The sequence below is a fragment of the Excalfactoria chinensis genome, chromosome 9, assembly GCF_039878825.1.
Source record: "Excalfactoria chinensis isolate bCotChi1 chromosome 9, bCotChi1.hap2, whole genome shotgun sequence".
In the NCBI taxonomy this organism is placed as follows: Eukaryota; Metazoa; Chordata; class Aves; order Galliformes; family Phasianidae; genus Excalfactoria; species Excalfactoria chinensis.
In genome coordinates this window covers 13610817-13628500 of record NC_092833.1, presented here as the reverse complement: position 1 = coordinate 13628500, position 17684 = coordinate 13610817, and the positions used below count along the sequence as shown (strand labels likewise).

Sequence of the window (17684 nt, the reverse complement as noted above, 5' to 3'; positions counted from 1 at the left end):
GGTTTTTGTTTGTTTACTTTTAAATAAAATCTCCTGTAGTGTTTATGCAGATCAGACCTGAGATGGCTAAAGGGGTAACCCAGGGCTGTGCAGAGAGACCATCACTGGGATATCTGAGTTGCTAAATGCATGACTTTATGGCACGTGTTAAGTTTAGACTCTCTACTGTTCAAACTCTTGCTTCACCTCACAGATCTGAATCCTGGAATGCTCAGTTCATCTTGTTGTGCTGCTGACGTAGGTAAAGCCGAAGCAATGGAGTTTGATGTGTGTTCATCCTTCAGCTAAATCTGAAAAGCCAAAACTTGTATGTTCTGCTTCACATTAAGAGGAGACAGATGTTTTCTAAAGTCTTGGTACAAAGCATCTTTCATCTTTCTCTGATCTTTCCTCCCATCCCGCAGTCTTAGCTCTGCTGGTTCATGTTCTGTTCCTCAACTCTGTGGCTTCTGCGCACCGCTGTGGAAGTATTGGGATTTACTGGTGGCTGTTCTTCAGGCTGTGATAGCCTTGATATAAATGGACATGTTGGAATGAATAGTGTGCGGGTGTGGGTGAGGGCTTTGGATCAACTGGAAGTCTAGATTCCTCTAAGCCTTATGGAAGTGGTAGGTATTGGACTTGGAAATGGGTTGTGGGAAACTGATAGTGTTTAGTGATGCATTGAGACTGAATTTTGTGGCAGTGGTTATGAGGGCCCAGCAGCTCTGTGCCAGGCATTAAATTAGCAAGAACTGTTGTACACTATTAGCCCTTCAGTTTTCTTTTCTGGAAGAGAACAAGGTGTACTTACCTGCTGCTGGTTGGGAAAGTGCTGGGGATCAGCTGCGATCTGCCAGACTGGCCCTCTGCTGCTTGTTACACTCAACAGAACTGGAGCTGTGCAACTCGGGCCACAGCTGATGTGGCAGGACAGGCAGCTTTGTGCTCCCCTGTGGTGGTTCTGCCTGCAGGAATGCAATGCTGAGGAGAGGTGCAGCTGGCAGGAGGGAGCATCTTGGTTTGCTGCACTGTTTCAGGTGTGGTGCTCACAGGTGGTGTCCTGTCGAGACAGGTGTTGCTGTTACAGTTCTCATCAATACAGAATTGCATGTGTTGAGCCGAGTGTCATTTTGGGAGTGATCTGTAACTTTCTTCTAGAGATACTGATTTTTGTTTTCTTCTTTTTTTTTTTTTTTTTTTTTTCCCTTCTGAGATGCCTGTGGGTTAATTTAGTTCATGCTATTCGTGGGGAATTTAACAGGAGATGTTCTGTACCATCCAGTAGCACAGACATGATCACAATAGAGGGAAGGTCACAGTGCTTGGGAACGGTTCAATCTTTGTTATGCACTGCCTATTTAAAACAATATGTGCTAGAGAAGGCTTGAAAAACTGACCCGAAGCCAATGAGCTGGATGACTGAAAGTCCTCCTGGCAGTGGGAGTGATGTAGGAGAGATCTGGCAGCAGTAATACAATGGAACAAGTCCCTGACACCAGCCAGCATCAATTCCCAGCTTTTGGGAGGGTAAGAGGTAATGGGACTCCTGCCAGGCTGTGCTACTGAAACGTTGGCATTTGTAATCGGTACTGGGAATACATCTCTGCAGTCCCTTTGTAGTGCCTTCATCTCCAAGCACTCTATTTGCATGGATGGAGAGGATCTCTTTCGGATACTAAACGATGTTCACAGTTTACCCATTTTATTGTTAACCACTTCTAAGAATTAGAAGATCACCTGAGATCTGTTTTGTCTCAGACAAGACTGTGATTAACAGTTGTTGTCTGAATCCAGGGGCTTAGACCTGCCACACTTCTGTTTGGGAATATCGTTCTTGTAAGCTAATGCTCCCCCTCCCACCCAAGAATTTGTCTGTGCTATGTTGTTTCTATGCCTTACGCATTTCTATGCCTGCAAATCCTCGTGGATTGAGCACTCAAATTAAGTTTTTTTAGGTCTTCCAAACCTCCAACTTGGGTGATCACTGATCTGTAGTTGAAACATAATCAGTTTCAGTGGGTTTCTATAGACTGTGATATGGCTTGGAAGGTTCTTTGGGGCTCGTAATGTAAATTGGTAAATTGTGGTGAGATATGAAAACCACATTTTAAGTGCATGCAGGAAGGGTTTGCATTTCTTTGCTTTTTTTCTGCTTGCTGAGTCCTTTCTGTCCAGTTCCTTCTGTGCTGTAACTGTTTGTGTCATTCCTTCTAGGATTCAGAAGGAGGTCTCTATGTGTGCATGAACACGTTTCTGGGATTTGGAAGGGAACACATTGAGAGGCATTACCGGAAAACAGGACAGTGTGTATATTTGCATCTGAAACGACATGTGATAGAGGTGAGACTTGTGGCTTCCCTACTAACTAGCATGGCAGATCTTCTGTCTCTTGCCTGTTTCAATAATGTATTTTTGACATAGACCAAAATTTGGATGACAGAAATGCACATGTTCAGATGCGGAGCTGGATATTGAATTCAGGTGCTTGGATCACAAACTAACATACAGTTCTAGTTCTAAGATGAATCACAAGCCCTAAATTGGGTTTAAGCTCACCTTAAAGGCAGCTTGTTGCCCAAAGATGCATGTAGCTGCCTGACTTCTACTGATCTCTTTCACTGTGCGCTTCCACATGTTACATGTCTGTTGTGTGTTAAGTGCTTTTTAGTGATCTGCCTTTGAAGTGTAGAATTATCGGTTTGGCTCAGATTTGGCTGGAAGTTTGAGATTTTTTTTTAATGAGGTTTTGGCTTAGGATGACATGAGTTCTTTTAAGATTCCTGTGCCATTAAATCATGAGCCGTAATCGTGATCTGACCAGTGATGTCAATCTTAAATTTACGCTAGTTCCTAGAGCTCACACACTGCCCTTGTTCAGTTCTACACCCACATACATATAGATGAATGCACACAAATTTCCTGTTTGCTGCTCTTCCATAGTATCGTTACATATCAATAATAATTTATAACCAGTGCTTTAAAACATCTGTTCTTATGCGGTTTGTCTTTAAAGGGCTGCTTATGCCTTCTGCCTGTATTCAAGGCAGTGGGTTTGTTTATAGCTCACTCTCCTGTGAACTCTGTCTCTCTTGTACACTTAGAGGCCCTAAAACAGCTGCTTGGAGTGGGATTTTGCTTTTCTCATTCTAAAGCAATGTTTCCCCTGGATGGTGAAGGCCATCAGTTATATAAAATGCTCTGACCTTCGATTTTATTTTCTGTAGGTAACTGTTCATATTTTATCAGAATTACAATGAGGTGGATGTTATGTCTTTCATGTGAAGACTATTAATGATTGTTATATTTTAGAACTGTCCTACCTTGTGAGGCTGAAAGCTGCATTTTCCTCTGCAACATTAACAGAATTTTTTGAAAACCTAGTCTAGTTCTAGCATCAGTTCTTCTGAGCTAAGGTTTCATTCTTAAGATATCCGTGACTAGAGACAAGTAGGCAGATACTCTGTCAGCATTTCTTCTATTTAACTTCTAGTATGTGACCTGTGAATTTTCTATGTTAAGGCAAACTGGAATTAAAATAAGGGCTCAAAAATTCCTTTCCTTGGTGAAGAACTTCAAAAGGGAGAGATAAATAACCATTGTTCAGTATTGCATGCAGATTCACAGAATAATAGAGGTTGGAAGGGACCTCTGGAGGTCGTTTAGTTTTACACTGCTGCTAAAGCAGGTTCCCCAGAATAGGTTGCACAGGAGAGCATCCAGGTGGGTTTTGAATATCCCAAGAGAAGGAGACTCCACAACTTGCAAAGTCTAGTTTTTTTCCTCATGGATCATAGTGTAGCAGAGGAGTCTGTGTGAAGGTGATGGCACACTGGCTCATGTAGTCAGAAACAGTCTTCACCAGTACAACGTAATCAAATATTGTCATCTAACTTGGCTCTTAAGTAGAATTCCTCTTGAGTTAGCTATGGATTTTGTTTACCATGACAGTTTGATTCTTACATGCTATGCGTGTTTTCCTTTGAGCAATGTGAAACATCATAAAACTGTTCTGGTGAAGGCCTGAAGTGTCTGACATGTGCTGCATTGTGGTTTTGGTTTTTAATCCAGGCTTTCGATGGTGTGTGATACAGTAAAGCTCAAGGTATTGGTTATACCACCTAAAGATTCTTTTTGAGAGACCGCTGTTCCTGCCTGCTGGGATCACGTCTGTTAGAAGACAAATTGCTTTGTGAGTGAGGAGGATTCTCAATAATTTCTGACAAGTAGGGAAGCAAATTCAGATACTGTCAGGTTCTGAGGTTTTCAGGACTATTGAACATCTGCAATTCCAGTTGAAATGTAATCAGCTTTTGCAGTTTGGAAATACGAAGCTATATTACACGTTAGACTGGCAGTGATTGAAACACCCCGCATGAGTTCTTCCTCTTTGAAATCTCTATTCTTAGTGATTTTCACAACATCCCACTTAGAGACATTAGAATTCAAACTGAGCCTTTTGGTATTGGAAACAGTTTTCCTTAGTTCTGAAGCTATGATACTGACAACATGTGTAATATATTCATTACACCATCGTAACCAGGTTACACGGTATCTTGCTTTTATTAAGTAGGTTTAGGTTCTTGACTATTTCTGCTTGTTAAATGCTGGTAGTTTGAAGGAAGAAATGCTCTGCTTTTGTTTTAACTTCATTAAGCATTTTCTCTTTTATTTTTAATTTTCATTTATTTATTACTTATTTATTAAAATACTGGAGTTGCATCACAGATTCATTTTCCCTAATGCTCACGTATAGATAGTAGGTTTTGTTCTTAAGCGTACCCAAGGACTTTCTCTTTCGAAGAATGGGAAAATTTCTTTTGATACATAAGACCCAGTTGATGACTCAAGCTTTTGCTTTGGTCAAAGCTTTTATTTACATGGTGAAGGGAACCACCCAAAATATGCGACCCTTTCACCTTCCAAGGCGCAGAAGGCAAACACGAGCTTTCCCTATGCTGACAGGTTCTTGGCTGGTTTCTTTCCACCTGTTGTGTCCCTATATTATTTAAAACGTAAATGGTGAAAAAAAAAAAAAGTAACCTAACAACCTCACTGGTTACACTAACATTATGCACCACATAACACAGCATGTTCGCATTATTGCCACAGAGGCTGGTTTGATTTGATTTACTGGCGCCTGTTAATAAATAGCTTAAGATGCAAAAGTATTAACTTACATGTTTCCTTAGTCACTCAGAAGTTGTCCCTAGAAGTCTAAGGAATTGTTTTCATTTTTATTTTTTAACTGAGAAAGTAGTGCTTAAAACCGGATGTCATTAGAAAATTGCCATTCCCTACTGTGGAGGTTGAGTAATCACAGTGGAATTTGTTATGAAAGGCTTAGTCTTTTGTAGAGGTAATATAGTTTTTCTTTCCCTCTCCAATTCAGCTTATGATTCTATGATTTACTCCTTAAGACGTTCTGGAGAGGAACTAGCATTGAGAGATCTGGGTGGTGCTGGATGAGCTGGTCTTGTTGATAGAACAGCAGTCACCTGTGATGACTGTGAGATGTGCTTAGTTGGTGACAGTTCAAAACAGAAAGGATTTAGATGGCAGTTTTCTCAAGGGTGGTAAGCAGTGCTGGGTTGTCCTATTGTCAGAGGTGAGTGAAGAAAACTTGCATTCTTGCTGATGAGACTATGGCTTAATAGAAGGACCATGAACAAATATATACATGTCGGAAATGATAGCGGTGTGCAGTTGTTGCTGATTTACTGTTATTTCACTTGATGGATTTTTAATCGTCTCTTTCTCTTTCCAGAAGGTACCAGGGGCATCTGGTGGAGCTTTACCAAAAAGGAGGAATGCTAAGCTATTTTTAGGTATTGTGAACAGCTGCTTTCACACAGTCCTTTCCTGACCCTATCTGCATGTGTACTTGGGTTCTGTCTGCCATTGTGTTTGGCTTTGAGGCTTCTTGAGAGGAGTTGTTGCTGTTGTTGCTGTGGTTTTCTTTTTCCTTTCTTTTGTTTTCTTTTCTTTCTTTTGTCTCTGATTGTTTAGAAGTGGTCTGGACAAGCAGTTCTTAGCAATTTTGGCCCCAGTGTGGCGTTTTTCCACTCTGTAACTTCGTGGGAAGGATTATTTACATTTCTAGGGGGTTGTTACACAGGTACTCTTAAGTGACTGTTGTGTTGATTCCTGTAATAAATGCAGCAGTTCATACATTGTGAAGATATTTTACCAATTCTTGTTCCATTATGTCTAATAATAAATCCCATTTCTTCACGAGAAAACAATTTTCTTACCACATCCCTTTCATCAAAAGCATGTCGGCTTTGATATTGATTCATATTACCCAGAAAACCTGAGGGCTCCATAAATACGGATGAGGGGAATTTGATTCAGTGCCTGTATTTTCCCTCCCGCTACTTATGAGACATTTTTGTTTCTTCTATTTGTTCTCCTTGTACTAGTAGGAAATAGTGATTGTTTTTTTCCCCCTTTAGATAATGAAGAGGTTAAACATTTTCTTTACCGTTTCCAGCTCTTATGGCCAAGTGGGAACAAATAGCATGGTCTCTCACTGGAATTGCTTTGATCTGTGGAATGTGTCCCTGAGAGGCCTAAGAGGTTGTGATTGATTAAATTGCTGTTGTTAATGTCTGGAATAAGTTTTGAATGGAGGTCTTAAAGAACAAGAAAGCCTTAATATTATTCATAAACAAATGAAACTTCTTTTGCAGGATGGGACTCTTAAGTTGTAGATGGTAGTTTAATTGCCTTTTGCAGACATTTTACCTTGCAAATAATGTTTATTACTGGATGGTTGTAAAATGATTAGCACAAAAACAGCTGCAGGGCAATAATGGTTGTGCAGTGTTAGAAATGTAAGCATAAACAAGAGGTGTAAAACCACGGTCAAACTTTATTCTTACTGATACACTGTATAACCTCGCGAGGCTCCTGTCACTGTGGTTTGCTGGCACACAGTGTTTGTGGCATCATGTCTCTGATACACCATGTTGGAGGAGTCCTTCAATTCTGTCCTTGAGCATAAGCTTTTTGTTCTCAGTGAGTAGATCTGGGGCAGCAGTTCCAGCTGCCTCAATCCCAGTGAACTTCCAAAGGCCGATGCAGTGGCCCATGAGATGCCACTTTTTGTCTTCTTCTGGAACTAATGTAGTTGTGAAAATGTGTCTTGGCTTGTCTATTTTTCTGCAGTCTTCTTGGCAGGCCCTGTTTCTTGGGCTTAAAGTGTTATCAATTCCGTGCTGTCATCCCTGAGATACTATTCCATGCAGCCAGATTCTTTGTATCTGCTTGCTTGGTTTAGTGGATCTTATTTATATATTACCATACTTAGAAGAGCAAAGAATTCCCCCTGCTCTTGTTCATAGGACATTTTATTTATGAGTGGTCTAAGTTATCCCTGACTTTGCTCAAAACAGAGCTCTCGCAAATTGCTGCACTGACAGATACTGTTATGTTAACTGATCTGGAAGAGGACATCTGTCTACAGACAAATTTTATGACAGCCACTCTGCCAGCTCTGTTTAGACTACAGTCCAGTGTCTGACGAGGGCCCAAAGGCACCCAGGAAGAATGCACAGCAAGGCAGAAATGCAGTGATTCCTACCTCAGAGTATACCTCTTATCTTCTAGATGTCTGCCCAGTTTCCCTGCTCATAGCAGAGGCTCACTTCTGATTTATAATCCAAAATACAATGGAAAACCAAATATAAACTGTTGCTCTTCTCATTTCCCGCTTGATAACTGAGCTAGTATTTGCAGTGAACCATAGTAATGCTATAACATGTACAGCAATAACAGCAGAGTGGCAAAGTTTTTGGCAGCAGCAAACAAGGACAAGCCCAAATGCAACAGCCATGGATGAAGAAATGAAGAAAAAGAGCTGCTTACCTTCAGAAGGCCTCAGATACCCAGGGATCTCCAGTGAGATACCCTCACCTCCACTGCCAACCCTTAAAAGAGGTCTGGGAAGGGGTGGATTCTGGCTCCAGCCCTCCTGGTCACTCAGAGGTACATTGTGTGCACCTGAGCTGCCCTGGGTTGCCCTGCCTTCCCAACAGATGCTCTATCACTGCTTCAGGCTGTGACTCAGCATTTCTTTTGTACAGTTAAACCACTTCTCATCTTCATATTTTTCAACAGTTCCTTCTTCTATTGTTTAGTTCCTGAATAACAAACCTAAAAATTAATTGTAATGTGATCTACTGCACAATTTAAAATCAATTACAACATCATTTCCTCATCTTTCAGTCCATTTCCAGACCTTTTATGATTATATTAGTTCTTCATAATTAAAACATTATTAAAGACTTTGCTGATTACTTTTTGCTGTGAGAACTGGCCCGCCAATACAAGGATCTTCTCTCTTATTCCATTCATCCTTCTGACAAAGATCTTCTACAGAAGGCTACAGCACATTTTTGTTAATCAGATTGTTATAATTAATGTGGTGACTGACTATCCCCAACTACTCTGGCAGATCCATAAGCATTACTTGACTTTACAAAACCAGTGTTTGTTGGTTGGGTTGTTTTGTTTTTTTTTGTCATATTTATGAGACTTCCTGTTAATTCTGATCCTTTCTTCTAGATGCACTACTGTGAAAATGAAACCTAGCAATGATACTTTTCCTAGTCCCACCCTGCTGTTATCTCCCCTCTGCCCCATCTTAAAAACTGATGCCATACTGACCACATTGTGGCCAAATTCCAAATATAATGAGGTTATACACCAGAGACAACAGTCGAGCAGTTTCTTATCTGAAAGGCTTCTTAAATAATGGAGAGCAGCCATCTCACCCCGTCAATTAATTTTTCCATTTTACATTTTTACTGGGTCTGAAACTTCTTTTTAATAGCCACATGTACTGACAGACAGAAAGCATCGAACTTGCTACCCTAGATACTAACGCAGCAAGGACACCGATTTATGTTCTATGATGTAGACAGTCTGCTTTAAAAATCACCCCAAATCCCCAGACAACTTGCACTATCTGAGCAAGCAACGTTACCATATCCATGGTGCTTAACAATATTTAAACACATTAGATTCAAGGCAGCTCACATCTTTATGCATAACATTGTTATGCCTCCTGAATAAAACACAGCTCTCACTACCGAGGCCCTCTAGCCTTTTTGAAAAGGAGAAAAAAAAACACCAACAAAAATCCCAGTGCGTGGGCACACACACTTTGCAATGCATCTTTCCATGCTCAGGGGAAGATAAAGCCTTCAGTGGACTAACCAAGCCTGTCCATGTTTCTGTGGTATTTGCTGGATAGCAGCAGTGAAAATAGAAAGTAATCAATGAGCAACCAAAACATGTTTTCCTAATACCAAGGAGATTGAAAAGGATCTTTAATAGCCTTACATCAAAGAGGCTTTTTAGAAGCAACGCAACAAATGCCAAAACTGGATTGACTTTATCCAGACAGCTTAATTCTTTTTGCTTTCAGGGAATTATTCAGATAGTTACACCCAGAAACACAGTGATGTTAGAGCTACCACTGAGCATTGCCTACCACTGCCTCGCAGCTTAAGCCCTAAGTGCAGGCTAGATGTACAGACTGATAATCACTTCTTTGGTGCAAACTTCTGTCAGAGGTGTCCAAGCTCATGACAAGAAAAACAAAACACACTTTGAAGATGAGAAGACTGACAGCTCCAAACAAGTCAGGAAGATGATGAGTTAAGAGAAAAGATGTCAAATTTGGTAACCACCTCTACTTACTGTCACATGCAAAATGATCAACTTGCTGACCTCTCTGTGCTTTTGAGCTCTGCTTTGAGCGAAGTCAGGGATAACTTAGACCATCATTTAAAACCATTTTGAAGTACTTGAATGAACAGCTCTGTCAGCAGGTCTGTGAGGATGGTAATTGCAGATGAGAGGAGCCTCAGTAGGAAGGAGTATCCATGAAATACAGCTGGTCTCAGAGATGGCATCAGAAAGGAAAACTTTCACTGGGAGAATGTTCAGACTTGCTGATCTTCTGGCTGGCACCCACCTACAAATAGCAGTGGTAATACTTACAGGTAGGATTTCCAAGTGTAAAGACCATTCATAAGAGAGGCCATGCTAGGTTTAACCACAGGTCCACTTAGCTCTCCCTATTCCCATAGCAGCTGCCCTGGATGTTTTTATTTTAGAAAGCTTCTGAAGAGGACTTGAACCACTAGTGGTTTAGGTTTGTGTAAGAAAACACGCATAGACTACATGCAGATTTATGAAATGGAGAGGAAAAAAAGCGATTTGAGAGGATTTCAGTATGTCCTGATCATGTTTTTAAATCTTAAAATTGCACCAGCAGTAAAAGCAAAGCTGATGACATCAGGAGTGATCCTGTTGCTTGAGTTGGCTATAGAATGGTGAGCAAATACCTCGCCCTATTCAAATCTTAATAGTCTGCCATTTTAGGTGGAAATGGCTAAAAAAGGCTAAATTAACAAAAGCTAATACTACTAGCTGAATGTTCAGAACATAAATTTTGATGGTTTCCCTTTCCTTGTTCAGTGCCAGAAGTCCAAAGGGTGAGGTCTGTTTCTAAGTCCAGGCACTGAAGAAAATTGACTCTGTCCCAGCTGAAGCCAGTACATGAGGTTGGTGTTTCAGCTGCATATGAAGACCTTTGAATGGAATAGCTCGTAGTCTGCAAAATGCTGCTGCAGTTCTTTGTTATTTAGGAAGAAATTAATTAGTTGAAAGACATTTTTCCACTTCCATGTTGGCACAAATTTGTCTGTTGCTTTCAGTGAGATCAGGATCAAGCTCAGATTCCAAGGATACGTTTCTTGTGTTTGAAAATTTGTTGCAGCTTCATTAGTCAACATCCTCATTCAGTTTTCGCATTTGTGTCCCCTTTCATACACACACATCCATATGCACGGGATATCCTGTTTAGTGATACTGCCTGGAGTGTCCTTATGCCCCTATTATTAGTGCATTCAGTTGGTAACTCTTCTAAATCTGATCTGGCCACGTCCACTCCTTCCCCTCCAGTAGGTTGGTTTACAGTACCTTCTTCTACCTCCAGCTGCTGTTTTCAGTCAGTCCAGCAGCAGTGCATTTCTCACTGTCACTGAAGTGTGATGCCTGTGAGCTGGAGTAAATGTACTCTCCTGACTGCGTGCTCAAAATAACGTCAGTTGCACTTCTGTTTCAACGTACCTGTTATTTTGCTTTCCCTGTTGTCCTGGCCTCCCAGCACAACAGTTGTGACCTATGGGCACTTTGTTTTGATGACCACAGTGTTTAACTGGGGCACTGACTTAGTGCGGTAAAGCTGTTAGCCTGGTAGAAGGAGAACATTGTCATGCAGTTGTTCACCAAGTCAGTAGCACTTTAAAAAGATGGTGTACAGGTTGGTTGTAGTGCAGCAATCTTAGAACTGGAGAAATACAGCATTTGAAAGTTCAGCCTGTTCAGTCCCTTTAGTAGTATGGTAACTTTAGGTCAAATATGCTCATTTTGCAAATAGGTTCCTGCCACTCCTCTTTCCCATGGCTACATTTGTTCCTTTGTCAAATTCTGCCTTACTTTTAAAATCTACATCTGAAACATCCTGCAGACTGTGTGGGGTGCTCAGTGGCTATGGAGTCATCCTCACTTCGTGTGGGTTCCCGCTGTCTTCTAATGTAATAGTCGTCTTGTTTTATTATACAGAAACACATGCTTTCTTAGCTAAATTGGCCCTTGTGTAGATAAAGAAAGTATGATGCAGTTGCAGCTACTTACCAAGCTTAGCAAATGTGGCTCTGCTTATAAGCTAAAATTTGAAAATGTGAGTATGGGTTTGGGAATTTTCAACTTGACATCATTAAGGGGCCTGTCACCATAAGGGATTAGTATGAGGTCCTCTGCTGTTTCAAGAGTTCTGAGTCTGTGACCATGGAATTAATTTCCACCCTTGTGCTACTGCCCACGTGAACGCTGATAAACTGTCTTCAGTGCGACAGTTGCCAAAAATCATTGTAATCCTTAGCTAGTAGATATGTTGTGCCAGCCTTACGTGATCACTGTTTAAAGGAGAATTGCAAGTTAAATATTTTCTTTCCCCCTGAGTTTGTTATAATGCTGTGTGTATCCTTCAAGAAGTGCGATGCTGCCCTGTGTGTCGGACACCCAGAGTGCCGTGCTCACAAGGCATCATGGCTTACTTTTCTAGTAATGCAAACGGTATGAATACTGAAAAGGTAAAAAGGAACTTTTTTCTTCCCCTTACACACAAAAGGATGATGCGGCTAAGTAAGTGTTGTCATTGGCTGTCAGAGGATGATTGCTAATAGAACGCTCAGTCTTTTTTCTCTGGATCCCTAGTTCAAATGTGAGCTGAGCTGTGAGATGAGCTGAGGTGTTCTGCCACCTCACGTAATTGCTGTTTCGACACAGTGGATGGTAAAGGCTAAAACTTCTAATGTTGGTATAAAATAGAAAATACAGCGGGCTTTACATGTGCCTAGAGATGACAGCTACTGGCTGATGTGAGCTATCCTCAGGTTCCCTCTGGTGGCAGAGTGAAGCATGTGACTGCAAGCCCCGCAAGAGGCTTTTGCTGCTTCATTAACTTGTCTGAACATAGACAAAGCTTTTATTTTCTCTGAGGAAACTGCACGGGTTGGAATCTGTCACATTTAGGAGGTAGTCGGTAGTTTTGTTTTTACTATGTTTGCCACCATGGATGTTATGTGAAAATTTATGCGATACGTTGCCATCACTGCGGAAGTGCTCAGTTTCTTTGATGTTTAGAGGAAAAGAGCTTACAGCTGCGGACTGCATCTGTTGAGACTCTATCCTTTATCAGAACACAAGACTACTATAAACCGTGAATGAAGCCCAGAGTAAAGTGAGGTTGCTGGTTGCCTACCATGCTGTATTAAGGGATAAATTGCACTTGCTTTTAGCTACTTGAAGCTAATGATGAGATATGGGAATAATTCCTGCCATGGAAAGCTTGAAGGGAGGAGAGGCTACAGATACGAGGTGAATAGGAACCACAGAATATTTCATCCAGGTCTGTGATTTAGATAACGTGGGTTGTTACTTTGCAATTTAGGCATAGCTAGTGTGAATCTCACATTGTATAGTGCTTCAAGATCCTGGGTGAAATACTCAACAGTACTGCCTGCTGCTCTTGTCCAAAATGAACAGAATTTTGTTAGCCGCTTCCAGAATGAGATGTCTACAACAACACACTGCTTGGGGAGAGTCCAGGTCAATTATGAATGTGGCTGGAGCTCAGATTGAGATGGGAATTTTGGTCCTCAGCTCATTTTCTTGCTGGAGGTCAGATTTCAGTTTAGAACAAGATTTCACAAATGTTTTTAGCCAGAAGAAGCTACTGAGAGTGTCAGCTTTTAGGCTGCTGGCTGGCAGTGCTTTCTACTGGTACCACTGCTGCAGTTTAGGAACCATGGTCACAGTATCACAGTCTCCTAACGATACTTGTCTTGTTTTCCAGATCTAGAGGCAAATGGTGATCTGAGCAGTGATGACTTTGAATATGAAGATGAAGCAAAACTCGTTATATTTCCTGATCACTATGAAATTTCATTACCGAACATAGAAGAGTTACCAGCACTGGTTAGTGAACATGTGCACGCATGGGAGGAGTTTTTCCCTAGTTCAGTTTCTATCAAGATGCTGTTTTGTTGTCAGTTGCTTGTTGGATTTTTGAATTTGATCTTCCTTTGTCTTCCAGGTGACAATAGCTTCTGATGCACTCCTCAGTGCAAAATCACCCTACAGGAAGCAGGACTGTGACTCCTGGGAAGAAGAGCTACAGACATCTAAGCATGCCAAATCTCTTGTGCAGTTAGACAATGGTGTTAGAATTCCCCCCAGGTAAAAGAAGCAACATTGTCTTCATTCTGGGTTATCTATTGAAGTCCAGAATAAAAAACTAAAGGCAGAAACTCAGCCAGCAATTATCTTGCATGACTCTTAGCTGGATGTGTGTGCTTGGTTTGACCTACCGTAACTGGGAATGCTGAACTGCTTCGTGCTTTACTTATTCCTGTAATTTCTTTCTTTTTTTCTTGCAGTGGTTGGAAGTGCTCAAAATGTGATCTTCGGGAGAATCTGTGGCTAAACCTGACAGATGGTTCGGTGTTGTGTGGGAAGTGGTTCTTTGATGGTAGTGGAGGGAATGGCCATGCAATGGAGCACTACAAGGAGACGGGTTATCCCCTGGCAGTGAAGTTGGGAACCATCACTCCTGATGGAGCAGGTCAGCCACTGGGTTCTTAGATGGGATGTCTTTTGTGCATGAAGCTAGCAGTGTAAACCTGTTACCAAGTGGTGGGCTTTTTTCTCCAGTGCAAATATATGAGAGACTGATATGGAAAGAAAACCCTGTGAGTCTGTGAATCTTGTTCAGTTTGAGGAGAACGACACACTTAATTAAAAGAAAACACTTTTTTTTTAAATGTTCTTTTCCTCCTGTTATATGTCTGATTGTAAATAGTAACTTGGCTTTGTATTGTAGGGGATTGATATCAGGTGAGGAGGAATGGTGTTTTGAAACAACACAGTCCTGAGAAACAGTAATTTTAGTTCTGCTAATTTTGCTGTGTTAGCCTGGAGCAAATGATTCAATCGTCAATAACAAAGAAACAATAACAGCAATATTTTAGAGTCAGAAAAGTTTACTATCATCAATATATATATATATATGTGTATATATATATATATATATATATATATTTTAATGTACTGGGAACTGTGCTATTTTCCTATCTTGATTTAGTAATGTTTTGTTCATGGGGCTTCTGTGATGGTCCTTAGTAAAAAGCCTGATGATCTTTGAGAATGAGAAGTCTATAGGATTTAAATATATAATATAGGATATAAATAAATATAAATATAGGATATAAATCTTGCTTGCGTATTCTGTGTGACATTCTGCAGTGTTGCTGTGGAGAGGGTTGTGGTGTGTGACAACTAGATGGAGTATAAGCATGAGAAGCTGGAAAGTCTTAAGCGAAGATCTTTTTCTGCAGCTGTAAGGAGGGGAAAAAGATCAGGTAGCATGATTACATTTGTTTTCTAATGCTGATGACCATATGGATGAAAAAATGACTGTTTAGAATAGCAACCTTCCATTTATTTATTTATACACATCAGTTGAGAATTTTTCATCTTTAAGTCCTATTCGCTTTCAGGGCAAGGAGACTAGTTGCATTCACCCAGCTGTGCCACAGAAACACTGAGGAAAGTTGATTTTCTCCCAGATTTTGTTTCCTTGGGTGAGCGTGGTTTTTAGGTTGAAGATGGTTAGGATTTTCTTGGATGTAAGTTTCAACCTGCATCTACAAAATAAGTAATACTCTTCAGTGTTTGTTTCAATGCTTTTTTTGGCATCTTTACCGCTAGTATTTGTTTCCTACAGCTGTTGTACTTCTGCCTCCCACCCATCAGCTGTTTTTGCTCTCATGTGGCCTTTGGGATAACAAAGGACACACTGTCATCTTTCCCTCTGAATGAGGGGCAGCAGCTGTTCTACACAGATATTCATTCTTCTGGATATTGTTAACTTAATGTCCCTGTAGGGAAGACTTCCCTCCCTCAGCCTTCTTTTTTTTTCATTTTCAGCAATTAATCTCTCTGATCTATATTGCATTGCTAATCATAACTTCTCTATAGGGCTGGATGACAGATGAGCTTCAGGAAAGAGAGGCCCTGTAGCTGATTGTGACAAAAAATTTGTCTGGTTTGCTTTCCTGGACTGGAGGTGATGAGGTAATAGTAGAGGAGTAATAAGTGTTGGTCCCTCCACTGACATAACTTTATCCTTTTTCACATTGCTAAGGATGAGAAAGAGGAGATGCCAGTTCTCTGCTTAGCCCTACCCTACTTATTCACAGAGAGAGCAGAGGAGAGCTCCTTGTCTTTTCTTGAGAAGTCTGTGTTGCATAGACTGGAAGGGATTTATGGGGCATTACCCTCATTCTATAGTGTTTTCACAACAAGCAGACCTGGGTTCAGGTCAGAAATTGAATCAGAATTCTGTCCACCATCATCGGACCTTGCGCAGGTTACACAAGTCAAAAATGTTCTTCTCTAGGTTGAATGCTTCTTGGCAAGCTGTGCTAACAACTACTTCTCTTCACAATGCGATTAGGTTTGACTTCAAGTACTTGAGGTTACATGTTTGAAAATGCTCTGGGGACTGGAATAGTTATTTGGCAGTGAGAGGTTCTATTTTTAACAGGTACTTGGATGAGTTGCTTTGTGGATGCCACTCTTGGTATTGTCGGGTACTTCTTTAGGGGAATCCTGTGCGACTTCTTTCTTTATGGACCGTTGTCTGTTATCCTTTATGTAGGAAGGAGTGATGTCTGTAACAGGCATAAATCTTGAGCAGGAAGAGAAAAGGAAGTACAGATAGAAATGACATTTTTCTTAATGCAATATGAATAATAATGATTATTCACTGATTAATAATGTTTTGTGGTGCCTATCTCAGGTATTTTGTGTTTTTTTCATTTTTTATTGTCTTCCCCTCTGCTTTCCTTTTTTTGCTCTAAAAATAGCATTTGCTGCCTTCTATGCAGACTCTTGTGGATCAGAATGTAGGAGAGGATTGCAGACCAGTGTTTTTGGTGCTCTCAGCTTCTTTCTTTAAGTTGCTGCTCATTGCTGCCTTTGAAGTGGATTCTCTTTTTCTCTCACGAATTTAAGTTGGCTACACAGCAGAAAGTAATAATGTTTGCGAGACAAGCTGGGCTTGAGTGAAGATTAATGTTGTGTGTTCCATTCCTGCAGCTCTGGGTCAGTAATTCCAGATGGCTGCTCTTTCTTCATTTGCCAGAAATGAGGAAAAACAAAATCAAAGCAAACGCATTGGAAGCAGTCACCCAAGATTAGCCGATGTGTAATCTCACTGATAGGTGTGTGAGCTTTGCAGGATCTTTTGGCTGTGCTGTGACCTCACCAGAAGACTATGGAATGTTGTACGTGGATGAGCTGTCAAGTCCTCTGAGCATGCCTGCTACTACACAGTGGAATTCCAGTAGATGAGCAGCTACAGCTCCATGCATGCCAGAGGGGTCATCAGAACCAATGTTAATAGAGGGTCTGATGGCTGCTGACGGCAGATAGCAGCATGACTCAAAAATAACATTCCTTAGTTTGAGAGTTAGTGTTTTTCATAGGGCTGATAAATCCATAGGTTGCATTTCGATCTTAGAATAGTGGCTGACACTCAAGCTATCATTTCAGCATGGTTTTCCCACTGGCAGTCTTCAAGGAAGCAGCAATCTTGTTAAAATCTTATGCAGGTGATGGGCTGAGGCCAAGGGAGAGCAGAAGGGCCCTTTAGAAGTGGTATCTGTGCTGTGAACAGACTTTGTCTGGGTTCTTGCTCTGTCCTCCCAAATTTTTCTTATTTCTTCTGGTTCAGGGTTCAGATTTCTCTCTGATCACATGGGGCAAGATCACTGGAAAACTCTGTAGGATGTGAAGGAAACTTGTCTGAGAGGAGTACTGGCAGAGACTTTCTGGGCTTTGATATGAGTAGAGACTGGAGCAGATGAGTATTCATACACTACGGGGGAAGAGAGCAGAGAAGAGAAAAGACAAGACCTGTTCAAGACTTTCTAGTGGGTCTTACAACTCATATCTTCATGTCATGCCTGTAGATTTACTGTTATTTGCTTAAGTAGGTGAAGACTGCTTCATTAAAGTCTTGTTTGGTAAGCATTAAAAATGAGATTTTATCTCCTTTTTGT

The 17684-nt window shown here is 40.9% G+C and overlaps 1 protein-coding gene across 1 annotated transcript in view; it reads left to right on the top strand.

The window, feature by feature from the left end:
* Positions 1-17684, top strand: part of USP13 (ubiquitin specific peptidase 13) — a 38333-nt gene that overhangs the window by 4869 nt on the left and 15780 nt on the right. The window contains exons 2-6 of the mRNA XM_072344461.1: positions 2197-2322; positions 5747-5807; positions 13415-13536; positions 13655-13797; positions 13998-14182. Coding sequence (XP_072200562.1) covers positions 2197-2322; positions 5747-5807; positions 13415-13536; positions 13655-13797; positions 13998-14182 — 637 coding nt within the window. The remainder of the gene's footprint in view (positions 1-2196; positions 2323-5746; positions 5808-13414; positions 13537-13654; positions 13798-13997; positions 14183-17684) is intronic.